This window comes from Carassius auratus, chromosome 25 (genome assembly GCF_003368295.1).
Source record: "Carassius auratus strain Wakin chromosome 25, ASM336829v1, whole genome shotgun sequence".
Taxonomy (NCBI): domain Eukaryota; kingdom Metazoa; phylum Chordata; class Actinopteri; order Cypriniformes; family Cyprinidae; genus Carassius; species Carassius auratus.
Genome location: NC_039267.1, coordinates 1,748,804 through 1,765,454, shown reverse-complemented (window position 1 = coordinate 1,765,454; position 16,651 = coordinate 1,748,804). Strand labels below are relative to the sequence as shown.

The 16,651-nt window shown below is 37.2% G+C and overlaps 2 protein-coding genes across 5 annotated transcripts in view; one reads left to right on the top strand and one right to left on the bottom strand.

The window, feature by feature from the left end:
* LOC113042956 (contactin-1a-like) overlaps window positions 1-16,651 on the bottom strand; it is a 551,632-nt gene that overhangs the window by 199,868 nt on the left and 335,113 nt on the right.
* Window positions 4,656-16,459, top strand: LOC113042960 (glucoside xylosyltransferase 1-like). 4 transcript variants are annotated; one of them, XM_026202002.1, is made up of 8 exons: window positions 4,656-4,898; window positions 7,053-7,145; window positions 7,273-7,432; window positions 8,285-8,416; window positions 8,616-8,852; window positions 9,731-9,854; window positions 10,120-10,292; window positions 15,604-16,459. In XM_026202002.1, the coding sequence occupies exons 1-8, from the start codon at window positions 4,729-4,731 to the stop codon at window positions 15,772-15,774; spliced, it is 1,260 nt and encodes a 419-aa protein (XP_026057787.1). In that variant the 5' UTR covers window positions 4,656-4,728; the 3' UTR covers window positions 15,775-16,459. The 4 variants fall into 4 exon arrangements, with proteins under 4 accessions (XP_026057787.1, XP_026057786.1, XP_026057785.1 ...); XM_026202001.1 differs by having other exon boundaries at window positions 8,613-8,852; XM_026202000.1 differs by having other exon boundaries at window positions 8,601-8,852.

The window sequence follows — 16,651 nt, the reverse complement described above, 5'->3', positions numbered from 1 at the left end:
AAATTTGTGTGGGGACCTGAATGTGAACAGGCCTTTAATTCTGCAAAGATACTCCTTTGTAATTCTCCAGTGCTGTCTGCTCCTACCTTTTCACTTCCTTTCAAGTTGCAAGTGGATGCCAGTGCCTGTGGAGCTGGAGCTGTATTGCTGCAGGATGATGACTCTGGTATTGAACACCCTGTAGCTTACTTCTCTAAAAAGTTTACGAAGAGTCAAAGAAAGTATAGTACTATAGAGAAAGAAGCACTATCTCTGTTTCTGGCACTTCAGTATTTTGAAGTATATGTTGGTGGAAGCTGTAATCCCATTAGGGTGTATACGGACCACAATCCCTTGGTTTTTTTGTCACGAATGTCCAACTCAAACCAGCGTTTGATGAGGTGGTCGCTCATGGTACAGGAGTTCAATCTAGACATTCATTATAAGAAAGGAGTTGAAAATGTTGTTGCTGATGCTCTGTCACATGTTTATGATGGTGAAATTTAGAGGTATACTGTCTTGTATTATATACAAACCCCTGGTTTGTAATTTAAGGGTGGGGGTGTTACGTTCTACAGATTAAGTTTATTTTGTATACATGTCTTCCCAACCACTAGATGGCAGTCGTGGTTGCCGCCCCCCCCCCCCCCCCATGCCTTTATTTCTGTGCAGGTAAAGCCAGGTGAAGGTGATCTCCTGGGATGAAGGATGCTCGTTTGGGGAGTGGTCTTGTCGAAGTTTAAAAGCCTCATCGCGCTCAAGGGAGAGGAACGCGTGGTTCTTTTGTTGTTTGGGGCTTTAGCTAATAGTTGGTTCTTTCTAAGCTCTACTGTTGTTCAGTTGTGAATCAGTGTTAAAACCTTTCTATTTAATTCTTTGCCTTGCTGTTAACTTGTCAACATTGTTACATTGATATAGACCCTTATTTCTTTCTGTATTTATTTTGATACCAATTGTGGAAACGTGTCTTCTAATTTCAATATATACATCCAAAAACGGGAAGTTCTAGGGAGTGGGTGCCCTCTTTTATTATTTTTGAATCATTTTCTCCTGTTTAAAACTAGAGAGGGATTAAGGGAATTATATTGTTGTTTATTTACTTTTTATTTCTGTAAGGTAAGTGTAGACTTGGTCGCAATAGTTAGAGGCATTTTTTTATTGTATTTTCTTTGGGATTTTCATCCACTCCTGAAGACTTAATACTTCCTTGTTTGTGTTACATCAAATAAATTGTTGTATCACAGTTTTGTTGTTTACTTTTTTTTCTTTAATGTTGCTTTCCCCTATCCTAGACTGGGTGGAACGTAACAATGAATTTGTTTGTATGAGTTTGAATTTTCCATTCAGATTTTTTTTCCCAGTCTGCCCCTCCTGTAAATTAATGGCAAAGACATGCAGTTTCATTTACTACACATGGCCTACTGAAGCTCGCAGTGTGTCTCAATATATGAGTACACGAGCACATACACATAATTTCTAGAACTGCTCTGTCACTTCATGCATTTTACTTATTTTGAGAAAACTATCATCATATCATATATAAAGAGACAGCAGTTAAAAAAAAAAAAAACACCAATGTTTCAGGAGTTTATTAAACAGCATATGACACATGCTTATTAGATAACTGTATTTGAGTTGATATATATGCTTTTATTTATTATAATGTTCACAAATTTAGAAAAGTAATCAAAAAGTACTCAAAAGTAATTAGTTACATTACTTTAATAAAGTAATTGAAAGTTACACTACTATTACATTTTAAACAGGGTAACTTGTAATCTGTAACCTATTACATTTCCAAAGTAACCTTCCCAACACTGATGATTAATAACGTGTTGAATGAATTTGGTAAGAACGGTATTCTGTTTTTTTACATAGTTGATTCAGATCGGCACTTCGGAGCCTGTTCGCGACTCGGTTGATCCAGATCGGCACTTCGGAGCATGTTCTCGACTTTGTAAATTTATCCTTTCTTTTTTTATAAGAAATTGTATTCTTTATTATATTTTAGAATCTTTTATTCAGGATGTGTTAAATTGATAAGAAGTGATATCAAAGATAAATATTGTTAGAAGAGATTTATATTTGGAATAAACGCTGTTCTTTAAAAAAATTATAAATCGAAGAATCCTGAAAAAAGTATCGCAGATTCCAAAATAATATTTGGTAGCACAACTATTAATAGTTCTAATAATAAATAATCATATTATTCTGATTTCTGAAGATCATGTGACACTGAAGACTGGAGGAATGATGCTGAAAATATAGCTGCACATCATTTTCACATATTTTAAAGGATATTAAAATAGAAATCATTATTTTATATATTTTATTTTGATAATTTGGAATTATTACTGAAATAAAAAAAAAATAGTTAAAATAGTAAAATAGTTCATAACACAAATATAAACAGTCACAATCAACTGCTCGCCTGTACGAAAAGCATTCATTAATAATTGTAACAAAATTGGTAATTTACGCTCAGTATGTTATTATAGCATACAGTTTTACTACAATAATGAGGTGCAAATATCTGCCACAATTTGCAATAAGCTATATACAGCATCTAACTACCATTTACTCTTTGCAAAGAAAATGCTGCTATTTTTTACAGAGTTTAAATATAATCTATTTTTACTTGCAGTCAGGATATTTCTCTGGTGTAAAGAGCTTCTATCACTATTTGCATGATATCACGGTTAAACAATGTTTTTAGGGTAGCTTCTGTGTTCTCACATGTTTTACTGTACATGTGATTATATATGGTTTATAGCAGGGGCGATACTAGACACCCCTTGTACACCCCCAACATCCCCACTCATGACAGCGGGCCCATCTCAGGTCTGTGCCACACATTTCACCTGATCAAATCCCTTCTTTACCAACTGATCTTCAATTGCAGCTGTTATTGAAGTAGCATCAAACTGTGACCCCTCTGTAAGGGCTAGGAATCTTTCTTTGACGGCATCCTCAACAGACACATATCTAACACAGAGTCTTTCCATCCCTGGCCTCATCAGCCATAATGGCATACATATTTGCTCCCTTTATTTCACTGATGATATTTTCTGTTATTTCTTGTGAACAGCACTCTATCATCTCATCAGATGAGAGGTATGTGGTGTTTGAAGGGGCGGTGTATCTCTGCAGGAAGAGATCAAATTTGGTCAAAAGTGACATGCACTCTAGGAAATTGCCTTTGTTGTGTCTCTCATCTGTTTCATCATGACCTCTGAATGCTATGCCTTGTTTCCAGAAGAAGCAGGTTCCTGCCATAATACGCTCTAGGTACTGCCTTCTTTCACTAATTTCAGTGGTACTTGCTTGCTTCTATCTGCTCTACAACCTTCCCTTTTGAGAGGCTTGCTTTTTAGCTGTTCCAACAAACCACACTGTCCTTATGTGACTGTATTGTTTCATGTTTTTGAAACTTGCCAAGTGCCTTTTGCAGTTATTAACTCCATCATTAACAAGTGCATCCTTTCGGACTTTTTTGCCAAATACCCTACAAGGAAAGCAGAAAGCAGCATTTTGTTTAGCTGAGTATTCCAGCCATCTGAAACTTTTGAACACTGTTCTTGAAAGGCTCTTTTCTGTGTGCCAAACTGAGTATGAGGGTATTGAGACAGCTTTAACTGTTTAGGAGCAGTGTCCTTATCCCCTAAGTCTGAACGGCTCTCTTCTGTCTGCTTCTTTGGCTTGGTGCTCTCTATGTTGCACTCCCTCGGTCTCTTCATTTCTTTCACTAGTCAGTTCCCTCTCATCCCTTATGGACTCTCCCTGTTGTTTTCCTCCTCCTTTATTATAACACAAGTGGTGTAAAATAATGTTACAAAAAAAAAGCAATATAGGCTACTTAATGCCAATAAGTTTGTATAGGATTATCAGTAGTTACTTTTTTGCTTGCCACTATTCACTATATGTCAATTTATTGTTGTTGTTTCCTCACCTGGTTCTTCCCTTTCTCTTTCTCCTTCACCATCTCCCTCTCTTTCCCTGGGCACTGACAATCATACACAAATATATTGTAGGCAGGAGAGTTGTTGATTTTAATCACCAAATTCATCAGCAGGGTTGCTGACTGGAATATCTATCTATCTATCCATCCATCCATTTCATCCCATGGTCCATTTAAAAAGCCACACATTTTATTAGTAACGCTATTTATTAAGTTAACAGATGTTTTTTATCCAAAGTAACTTACCGCAGGTTTTTTTGTTTTTTGTTTTACTGTGTCTCTGTAACCTAATATGCAACTCTTATATAGTGAAAATACATCTTTTGCTAACATTTATGAGATCACATATGCACATTTATTTAGGTTTTTTTTTCACCTTTCCTTGTTTTTTGATGTCTGTAGATTGTTTTAAAGGTTTTTTTTTCCCATCCATTTTTCTGATTTATATTTACTGTAGCATCATTAACCTCAAAACTAGAGAGAACAAAGAGAACAGAAATAGGCCTAAATATGTAACGTTACATTTCTAAATATTTTGTAGTTCTAAGATTGTATAAATATGAGGCGTAATGTTATTTTAAAAAACTGTTTTTGTTTGTTTTTTTTCACTCGAAAACATTTTCCCCCAAAATATTATAAAATGACTGATAACATGACGTTCGGCCGAAAGGCGGGCCACGTGGTCACGTGACCTTGCGTCTCCAGGAAGCTTCGTCGCAGCTGATTAATATTCATGAGCGCGCTTCCGCCAGAGCGTGATTGATCTTCATGGCTGCTCTTTCAGTCAGAAAATGCGGCGATATCTTCGAGTTTTGTTCGTCTGCACGCTGTTAGTCTTCTGCTCACTGCTCTACATCTTTAATCAGCTCGTGTCGTCTCTGGAGCGCGCGGATCATCGGGAGCGAGCGCCGCGGACACGCGCAGCGGACACAGGCCTGAGTGAACGCGCGCAGGATGACAGGTAAACAAACAATAACACACACAAGATGTACAAAATCAACCTCACAACATCATATACAAACATCTGTGCAAAGATCTTCTCGACGACACAAAACTGAACTTATATACACCGGACTCATGATGTGACCGCTTTAAACTAGCTTTAATGACTGGACAGGTGTTATAAATAATCGAAATCTTTACCAGTGCTGCGTATGTTAGTAATTGAATGCGGTTGATACTCATATAAGATAACGTTAGTTGTTTTAATTGAACGGTTGTTTGATGGATTTCTAGTCATTTAAGCCTACTAATGTACTCGGGCTGAAGCTGCTAACATCGAATTAATATTCATAAGCTTCCTTGTTAAGGCCCTTTATGCACGTCGCGTAGAAGCAGTTAATTCGCCCTCCCACCGGCCAGGCTTTCAGCCAATCAGCGACTCCTACTGGGCTTACGTCATGTTACATAATTAATATCCATGAGTCAGGTCATCTCGAGTTCAATTTTGCAAATGAATGGTTTGCATTTTATTGTTTTATTATTAGTTTTATTATTGTTATTATGCGTTTTTTGTATTCACCGCTGAATGAGTGACTTTTGACTTTTTCTTGTTAGTACAGTCAATATTAATACTCAATACTTTAGATTTCAGGAACCACTAAATATGATTAAAAAAAGCATGTATAAGGACCCATTTCCCCACTGTAAATACTGTACACATTGAAAATCTTATTTTCTTTATTTAGTTGGATATAATTGTATTATTACTGTTATTTTTATATTAATTTAATATTTGTATATAATATATACAAAATATATTATTTATATTTTTATACATTGATAGTTTTTTCTAAAATCCCCATACACCAGTTTGAAAACCTGGGTTAATTATTACATATTTTTATAGATCTATAATATATTTATTTACAAACCCGACTCCAAAAAAGTTGGGACCCTACAAATTGTGAGTAAAAAAGGAATGGAATAATTTACAAATCTCATAAACTTATATTTTATTCACAATAGAATATAGATAATATATCAAATGTTGAAAGTATTGGCTCATTCATATCAAATATTGGCTCATTTTGGATTTCATGAGAGCTACATATTCCAAAAAAGTTGGGACAGGTAGCAATAAGAGGCCGGAAAAGTTAAATGTACATATAAGGAACAGCTCGAGGACCAATTTGCTACTTATTAGGTCAATTGGGAACATGATTTGGTATAAAAAGAGCCTCTCAGTGTCTCTCAGAAGTCAAGATGGGCAGAGGATCACCAATTCCCCCATTCTGCAGTGAAAAATAGTAGAGCAATATCAGAAAGGAGTTTCTCAGAGAAAAATTGCATAGAGTTTGAAGTTATCATCATCTACAGTGCATAATATCATCCAAAGATTCAGAGAATCTGGAACAATCTATCAAGGGTCAAGGCCGGAAAACCATACTGGATGCCTGTGATCTTCAGCTCTTAGACAGCACTGCATCACATACAGGAATGATACTGTAATGGAAATCACAACATGGGCTCAGGAATACTTCCAGAAAACATTGTCGGTGAACACAATCCACCGTGCCATTCGCTGTTACCGGCTAAAACTCTATAGGTCAAAAAAGAAGCCATATCTGAACATGATCCAGAAGCGCAGGTGTTTTCTCTGGGACAAGGCTCACTGTTCTGTCGTCAGAAAACTGGAAAACTGGGATGCCGTGTCATCCAGACTAAAGAGGACAAGCACAACCCAAGTTGTTATCGTTGCTCAGTTCAGAAGCTGCATCTCTGATGGTATGGGGTTCATGAGTGTGTGTGGCATGGGCAGCTTACACATCTGGAAAGAAATAGAATCACCCATAGAAAACATCTGGTGCATCATAAAGAGGAAGATGAGATGAAGAAGACCTAAGACAGTTGAGCAACTAGAAGCCTGTATTAGACCAGAATGGGACAACATTCCTCTTCCTAAACTTGAGACACTCGTCTCCTCAGTCCCCAGACGTTTGCAGACTGGTATAAAGAGAAGAGGAGATGTCACACAGTGGTAAACATGTCCTTGTCCCAACTCTTTAGTAAACAGGTTTGTATCTGGATGAGAAGGCTGGTTGTTCTGCACAGCTGAGAGTGTGTGTGTGACTGAGACGTGCTGGTGTGTGTGTGTGTGTGTGTCTCCTGTCAGGTGTGGTTCAGACTCTGTCACTCACTGGGAGCCGTACTGGAGAATCAGCCGTGATGTTTGCCCAAACCACTGCGTTACGGACTCGGCTCCTAGGTACAGACCGTCGGCTCTAGATCTAGATGGCTCTGTCTGTGAGCGTTCACTGTTCGTGTGTGTGACACGGCTCTAGTGTTGAGTGTGTTCTGCTGATGACACTGATCTGTGTGTGTGTCTGGTGCAGGTCTGCTCCTCAGGACCCGGTCCAGCTGGCCGTGGTGGCCTGTGGCTCCAGACTGGAGGAAACACTCGTCATGCTGAAATCTGCTGTCCTCTTCAGCCACAGACACTTGTGCTTTCACATCTTCTCAGAAGACCACCTCCACGCCGGATTCAGACAGGAGGTGAGCACGTATATGAGGAATATTCACTGCTTATACACCGTGGTGTTAGGGTAAAACTGAATTAAACAACACTTTTAGAGGATTTCTCAGATCCAAAATATGTAAAATACAGAAGTGACAAACATGATACAAGACTGTAAATGCAGGAAACCAGACAATATTATAATAATAATAATAATAACAAAGAAACAACAGAGATGTATTCATAGTTTTTCTGATTTGAAGTATTTTAGAGTAAACTGTTAGGTTTAAGACCTCGGAGTCAAGAATGTTCACAGAGAGGCTTCTGAAATGGATTCAGATGTTTTAGGATCAATGTGAGCAGGTAAATATTGCTATTTTACTGATGCGTGTAAATAAAAATGATTAAAGAGGCTGTACTTCTTACATGATTAAACCTTTACTCTGTTTTACTTCTTGCACTAAAACATCTCGGATCGTTCTGGAAGAGTTATCAACAAAACAGTTACATACATATAATGTTTGTTCAGGGTTTACTGATCTTTAATAGTTTTCTCAAAATGTTAGATCAGAACATGGAATGTCTACATTCATGGAACAGATTTAATAAAATAGTTATATTTGTTTGATGTTTTTAAATGTTACACTTCAGAGAACACTCAAGAGTAACATTCACATGTTTGAAAAATGATCAAATGGAACGTTCAAATAACCGAGATTAGAATGTTCAGAGAAACACACTAGTAATGTTTTAATAATTTAAAGCAAACATTAGCATGTGTGTGTGGTCTGGGTAGATGGAGATATGTGGTGGATATATTACAGCTTGATGTTAAATCTGAGAGAAGCAGCACACACTGATCTTCCTGAAATCCTGTGTGTGTCGTGCAGCTGGAGTCGTGGCCGCAGAGGTTTCGCTCGACGTTCAGCTACAGCGTTTATCCCATAGTCTTCCCCAGTGAGAACGCCAGAGAGTGGAAGAGACTGTTCAAACCCTGCGCTTCTCAGAGACTCTTCCTCCCCGTGAGTATCTTTTCTGTTGGAAATATCTCACTTTACAGAAGTCAAACCGCAGTGAGTTACACACTGATTCCTCCAGTAATGAATCAAGTGAACGGTGCAGCTCTGTGTAGCACAGAATGGAGTGCAGTGTTTGGTGGTGTTTGAGGAGGCGGGTGGTGTCAGTGACGGAGTGCTGGTGTGTCAGCTGCTTCTGAAGCAGGTGGACTCTGTGCTGTACGTGGACACAGATGTGCTGTTCCTGCGGCCGCTGGAGGACGTCTGGAGCTTTCTGTCCCGGTTCAACAGCAGTCAGGTGGCAGCCATGTCCCCGGAGCACGAGGAGCCACGCATCGGCTGGTACAACCGCTTCGCTCGACACCCGTACTACGGCCAGACCGGCGTCAACTCAGGAGTCATGCTCATGAACATGACCCGCATCCGACACACACTCTTCAAGGTACAGTCCTCCGGGATACACACGCATGAGGACACACATCATACACATGCTTTTCTCCTGAAGTGTGTGTATTTCAGCTCTGCATCTGTGAGACCAGATGGATATTTCGGCTCAGCTGATAGTTATCCCATCTGAGACTGTCTTTAATGGACACTGAGGAGTTAAAGAAAATATTATAAAATATTGAAGACATGATGGCCGGTGTATATTACATTTCAATACTTTCACTTTCTCTTTAAAACATTTGTAAAGTTATAAGATAAAGTGTTTGCATTGAGATGCAATAGATACAGGCCAGAATAGTTAAAAACTATTCAATAATTTGATGACTAACATCATTTGTAAGAGTATACATTTTTAAAATCATTTTATTAGATGTAAGTAATAATAGTCATGTTAACATTTCAGTGCATTTAATATATTTGATCATTTTTCAGTTTCATTCACTCAAGGGTTAACCGGACTATTGTTACTTTGATCTAATAAAATGATAAAGAAATATGAAAATATTATATCCTGCATCTCAGTGTTATATAAATATAGAAATATTAACCTCAAATTGAAAATATATATATAAAAAAAAAACGTTTAAAGAAATGAATAAACTTACATCTCTAATGTAAATACACATTTGAACCCTTAAATGTTGATGAAATCAATGCAGGTGTTTCTGGTTTTGATGAGTGATGTGTCACCAGCAGAGGTCTCTGTTGTTCTTCTGTTGCTCTTCTCATATTTCCTCATTACTGAAGAGGTTTCATCATCATTCATCTGTCAAACATGAGTCTGAGTGAGAACAGTTATGTAAAAACATGCATAAAGATCACCCACCTGAGACGGACTGATGAGTGTGTGTGTGTGTGTGTGTGTGTGGACAGAATGACCTGGCAGCGGTGGATCTGAAGTGGGCTGATCTTCTGATGCCTCTGTTACACAAGTACAAGCTGAACATCACGTGGGGCGACCAGGACCTGCTCAACATCATCTTCCACTATAACCCAGGTACAGCTCTCCCTCCTCCTCCTCATCTTCATCATCATCATCACCTGTAGATCTGCTGCACTGATTCTCTGTGTGTGTGTGTGTGTGTGTGTCTCTCTCTCTCTCTCTCTCTCTCTGTGTGTGTGTGTGTGTGTGTGTGTGTGTGTCTCTCTCTCTCTCTCTCTCTCTCTCTGTGTGTGTGTGTGTGTGTGTCTCTCTCTCTCTCTCTCTCTCTCTCTCTCTCTCTCTCTCTCTCTCTCTCTCTCTCTCTCTCTGCGTGTGTCAGAGTCTCTGCTGCTGATGGAGTGTCTCTGGAACTATCGTCCTGATCACTGTATCTACGGCAGCAACTGCATCAGCGCTGAACACAGCGGTGTTTACATTCTCCACGGCAACCGCGGCGTTTACCATGACGACAAGCAGCCCGCCTTCAGAGCTGTTTATGACGCCATAAAGCAGGTGAGAACTGAAACGATACATGAACATTCTGTTCATTTGAAATGAATTACAATGAAACATTTAAAAACATTAAACTGACTTTTCTCTCTCTCTCTCTCTCTCTCTCTCATATATATATATATATATATATATATATATATATATAGACCTAAAGTTTGGAAACATTACTATTTTTTATGTTTTTGAAAGAAGTTTCTTCTGCTCATCAAGCCTGCATTTATTTGATCAAAAATACAGAAAAAAGTTATATTGTGAAATATTATTACAATTTAAAATAATAGTTTTCTATTTGAATATACTTTAAAAAAATAATGTATTCCTGTGATGCAGCGCTGAATTTTCAGCATCATTCCTCCAGCCTTCAGTGTCACATGTAACATCAGTCGATCACATGATCATTTAGAAATCATTCTAATAGCTTCTCTTCTGTTTTTACTTTTTATTCATCAAAGTATTCTAAAACAGTATCACATGTTCTGAAATAATATTAAGCAGCAGAACTGTTTCCAACTTTGATAATGAATCATCATATAAGAATGATTTCTAAAGGATCATCTGATAATGATCCTAAAAATTCAGCTTTGCATCACAGACATAAATGATCATTTAAAGTATAATACATTTAAAAACTATTATTTTAAATTATATATAGTAAAAATATTTCACAATATTATTGTTTTTCTGTATTTGTGATCAAATAAATGCAGGCTTGATGAGCAGAAGAAACTTCTTTCAAAAACATTTAAAATAGTGATGCTTCCAAACTTTAGGCCTGTACTGTATATATATATATACTTACTGTCTATATTATATTTCTGTATTTCTATATATATTTCAGCTAGTTTGTTGAACCGAAATAAAGTTTTCAAAACCACATTTTATTTCAGCTAGTTTACAAGCAATTTTTCTCAGTTTCAGTCAGTTTTACTTGATCTACTTAAAAGTAATAATAATAATAAAACCTATATAAACTTAAAAAAACAAAAATGACAAAAAATTAGAAAACGCCACAAAACTACTAAACCATCATAAAACAAAATTCAGCCAAAGTAAATGTATTCCATACATATGTAAAAATTACTCATTCTAATTAAAGTTCAAATGAAAATGCAATTAAAATTAAATTCAATTCAAGTTTATTTGTATAGCGCTTTTTACAATACAAATCGTTACAAAGCAGCTTTACAGAAAATTATGTTTCTACAATATTTAGTAGTAGCTTATAAGTGGTGACTGTCAGTTTGTGCACGTATGACAGGATTATAGAAAATTAATACAAGACGTAGTCAGCCAGACGATGAACATTATTAATATTATTATTAATTAATAATTGTTATATGATGCAGTCACACATTTAGCAATAATTGTTAGTTCTGTTGTTGATTCAGGGTCAGCATCATCTGAGGTCCTCTGAGGGTCAGCATCATCTCTTCTCAGGTGTTCTGGATCCAGACTGGAGCTTGTGTAAATCCTAGTTACCACGGGATGAAGATCCAGCAGAAACAGAGAAACACATAGAGACATCATTAGCATAGCTGCTGATCCAACAGAGTAAAATTAATTAGTTTAAACCAAGCTAAAGAATAAGAATGCACATTTGATCAGATGCAACTACACTCACAATTTAAGAGATACATTATTCGTATGCTTGGTGAAAGAGATGCGTTTTTAATCTAGATTTAAACAGAGAGAGTGTGTATGGAGCCAAAAGAGTCTCAATAAAGATAAATGCACACACTACATTCACATATGCACACACATAATTCATAAATACACACACAGGATACACAAATGTGCACAAAATTTACAAATGCACACACAAAATTTAAAAAAGCACAGAAGATTCACAAATGCATACAAAATTCAGAAATACACACATAATTCAGAAATGCAAACAACATTTACAAATGCACTCAAGATTCACAAATGCACAGGACAAGATTCAGAAATGTATTTCTGATGCACACACACATATATCTTGATTTACAAAATGCTTGCGGTCTGTGAACTTCACTGCATTTGTGTGTGAATTTTGAGACTCCTCTGACTTGGCTGGACACACAAATGCATGGAATGATCAGCAACCAATCAGATGTCTCCCTTCTTTTAGCCAATCACAAGAACGCACTCCACGTGGTTGTTTACTTATAAGCCAATCACATGAACGCGTTCACACAGCATATTTATGAAATTGTATGGAAATACAGATGTTTAGATTACAATTCAGGTTTATTTTTTTATTATTTTTTACAAAATATAAATTTTAAAATGTCTCAATACATATAGCCCAGTGACTGCAGAAAAAAAGTTAACCATGGATTCATAAATTTGCAATAGGCAATTATTTCATTTAATTGAAATATTTTAATGAAAGTAAAAAAAAAAATTACACCTTTTTGAATATTTTAAGTATATCTAAATATTCTTTGGATGCAATATAGAAGTCACTTTAATTATAATATTCGGTCCCTACATGAAGAGAGAGTCAGTGGTCCGCTGAGAGAGGAAAGTGACTCTCCAGCTGCGCAAAGTGAATCGCCGCTGCGTGAGGAAAGGGAATCGTTCGCTGAGGAAAGTGAGTCGTTCGCTGCGTGACTCGTGAGGAAAGTGAGCCACTCGCTGCGTGACTCGTGAGGAAAGGGAGTCGTTCACTGCGAGAGGAAAGTTACTCTCCGGCTGCGGAAAGTGAGTCTCCTGCTGCGCAAAGTGGGTGTCCGGCTGCGTGAGGAAAGTGAGTCGTTCGCTGATTGGCTCATAAGTAAACAATCCCCCACGTGGGGTGCATTCTTGTGATTGGCTCAAACAAGGGAGATATCTGATTGGTTGCTGATCATTCCCTGTTTAAAAAAAAGCATTTGTGTGTCGAGCCAAGTCAGAGGAGTCTCAAAATTCACACACAAATGCAGTGAAGTTCACAGACCGCAAGCAGTTTGTAAATCAAGATATATGTGTGTGTGCATCAGAAATACATTTCTGAATCTTGTTCTGTGCATTTGTGAATCTTGAGTGCATTTGTAAATGTTGTTTGCATTTCTGAATTGTGTGTGTATTTCTGAATTTTGTGTGCATTTGTGAATCTTCTGTGCTTTTTACATTTTGTGTGTGCATTTGTGAATTTTGTGCGCATTTGTGTATCCTGTGTGTGTATTTATGAATTATGTGTGTGAATGTATGAATCCTATGTGTGCATTTGTGAATGTAGTGTGTGCATTTATCTTTATTGAGACTCTTTTGGCTCCATAAGTGTGTCTGAACCCCGAACATTATCAGGAAGGCTATTCCAGAGTTTGGGAGCCAAATGTGAGAAAGCTCTACCTCCTTTAGTGGACTTTGCTATCCTAGGAACGACCAAAAGTCCAGCGTTTTGTGACCTTAGGGAGCGTGATGGGTTGTAGCGTGGTAGAAGGCTAGTTAGGTACACAGGAGCTAAACCATTTAGGGCCTTATAGGTAAGTAATGATAATTTGTAACTGATACAGAACTTAATAGGTAGCCAGTGCAGTGTGTGTGTGTGTGTGTGTGTGTGTGTGTGTGTGTGGACACCTGTTCAGGTGTGTGTTTGCTGCCAGAGACTGATCTGATCCAGCTGGCAGCTCTGGAGCATCAGTGTGTGTGTGTGTGTGTGTGTGTGTGACCCATCAGATCGTGTGTGTGAGTGTGTGTGTGCTGCCAGAGACTGATCTGATCCAGCTGGCAGCTCTGGAGCATCAGTGTGTGTTTGAGTGTGTGTTCTTCACACAGTTCACACTCGCTGTGGGCCGTCACTGAGGTTCAGCTGTGAACACAACAGGAAATAAACCATAGATAATAAATAGATGAGTGTATTGTTCTGGCTAGCAGAACACAACAACAACTAATATAGAGCGCCGTGTGATTTACTAGACCTGGGGTTTACAAACCGGGTCCAGGGAGAGGTTAGAAGAAGCTCTCTCTCTCTCTCTATATATATATATATATATAAATATAAATTAAGTTAAGAGTGATTCATGAGGAATCGGATGTGGTTTGATCTTTTGAACTGATTCACTGATTCGCTCTGCACTGAGTGATTCGTTCTAATGAGTTGTTCATTGAGTCTGAATCTCAGAAACTCATCAGTGCTCGAGATCAGCTGAAACCAGCACTGATGAGATGTTTTTATCTTTTTAAAGATACACGTTTTGTTATTATAGATGTTATGTATTTTCATTCTGCAACATTTGAGTTAGGTAGGCTGTGTGTGTGTGTGTGTGTGTGTGTGTGTGTGTGTGTTGGTCATCACGGTCAGTGGTTTCTCGTATCTCAGGAAGTGTGGTGCATCATTAGCTAAATGAGCTGCCATTAGCGGCGTCCCATGATTCATCTGGCTGCGTCTCATAGTTTCTGCTCTCGCTGTTGATGTTGAGTTGATGTCCAGATCACACAGAACGAGCTGCACGTCCATCAGACAAGAGTCTCGTGTGCTGCATGCTCTTCGTTTTATCTCAGGACCAACACATCCTTCTTCTCTTCAAACATAAAGACAATGAAAATGAGCTTTTGGGATTATCAAGTGTGTTTAGCATTGTGACAATATTTTAATGATATAATTCTCATCTGTAATGCATTCATAAAATATTAATTTATTAATTTTGGATGATTGTATTTCTCATCAACAATGTAATTATTTGTTTTTTTATTTTTATACAAAAACCTACAATTGTGTTTATAGACCAGGTTTATTGTCATTAACTAAAAGCTTATTAAAACATTATCTGAAATATTAACATTTAATAACATAATAAATAACATAGAAAAACAGTAGAGTATAATAACATGTATAAAACTTATTTTATTTCTACTAGTTGCCAAGGCATCGATTTTATTAAATTTGACTAAAACTAAAACTGAAGTAAAATTTAATAAGAGCTATACAAACAATTAATGATAAATGTAATAATAATAACACAACAAAAGTGCTACAATTTTAAGTAAAATTTTTAAAGAAAACAGAAAATATGAATATTTAATTTAAAATTTACTACAAGTTATAAATAAAAAAAATATAAAATATGAAAATATACAATTTTTTTTAAATTGTATTAAAAACGATTATAGTATATTAATTGCATTAGAGTAACACTAATAAATAATTTACATTTTATGAAATTTAAAGTAAATACATTTTTTGTATTATAGTAATGAGACTTCAGGAAAAATCTGCAAAAAAACAATGGCACACACACACAAAAAGAATGCTCCTGAAGTATGTTTAATTTCCATTTAAATTTTTTTTTTTATGAATGAATGGATCGGTCTGACTCTGATGTGTTCTCTTCTCTCTGGTGGTCAGTTCCCGCTGGATGGAGATCCTCTGCGAGGTTTGCTCCTGCCTCTGGAGGAGAAGCTGAAGAGCGATCACTCGTACTGCGGCCGATCTCGACTGGTCTTCACCAAACGACTGCGTCAGAGCGTCACAGAGCTTCAGGAGGAGCAGGAGCGCTCCAGACCAGCAGAGGTTTGAGTCTTCAGAGCTGATCGACCTCACACACCAGCAGCTGACAATCACACACACACACACACACACACACTGAGACCTCGTGTCCTCAGATCATCAGAGACCAGGATGAGTGTGTCTTCATCAGTGGTACTCTCTGGGTTTCAGATCCCTTCACACACCAGACTCCTCTCTATCTCTATCTCTATCTCTGTGATGATATTCAGTGTTTTCTCAGAGGTATATTTGTGAAAATCAGTTCAGGTTTAGAGATTTACACACAACATCAGTGTTTTTATGCAAAGAGTTGATACATTTGTATTATAACTGTTATTACAGGTAATAGAATTATAACTATTCTTAATTATAATGATCCTGTTTGAAACGGTGAGAAGAAAGATTTAGTGTCTAGATTACATTTCACCAACGAAAGAAAGACAAGAAATTAATTCAGTTAATTTAGTAATTATTATTATTGATTAACTATTAATTGGAACATTTATATATATTTATTACAAATAAATGTTTTTTTCAGGTAATTTGTAATGTTTTTGTATTTGTAATGCTCTGATATGTTACTGAGAAATGGACTGATTAATTTAAATGTAGAAATATGAAAATGAGCCGCAGGTTAAAGAAATATTTGAATGGTCTGTGGTTGAAATCTATTGGCTCTCATAGTATATTTTTGTAATAAAAGTGTTTTCTCTGAGTTCTTGTGAGCAGTGTCTTCATGAGCGAGCGCAGGATCGATCTGAGCAGCTTCACAGATGTTCAGAGATCGCACAGTTCCTGCATCACATGATCTGAGAAACACACGATGATCTGAGAGAAACCCTGCACCTTGAGAAAGAGAGACGGACTGGAAGCGCTGAGGCTCATCTGAGCTGTCTGAAGGCCCAGT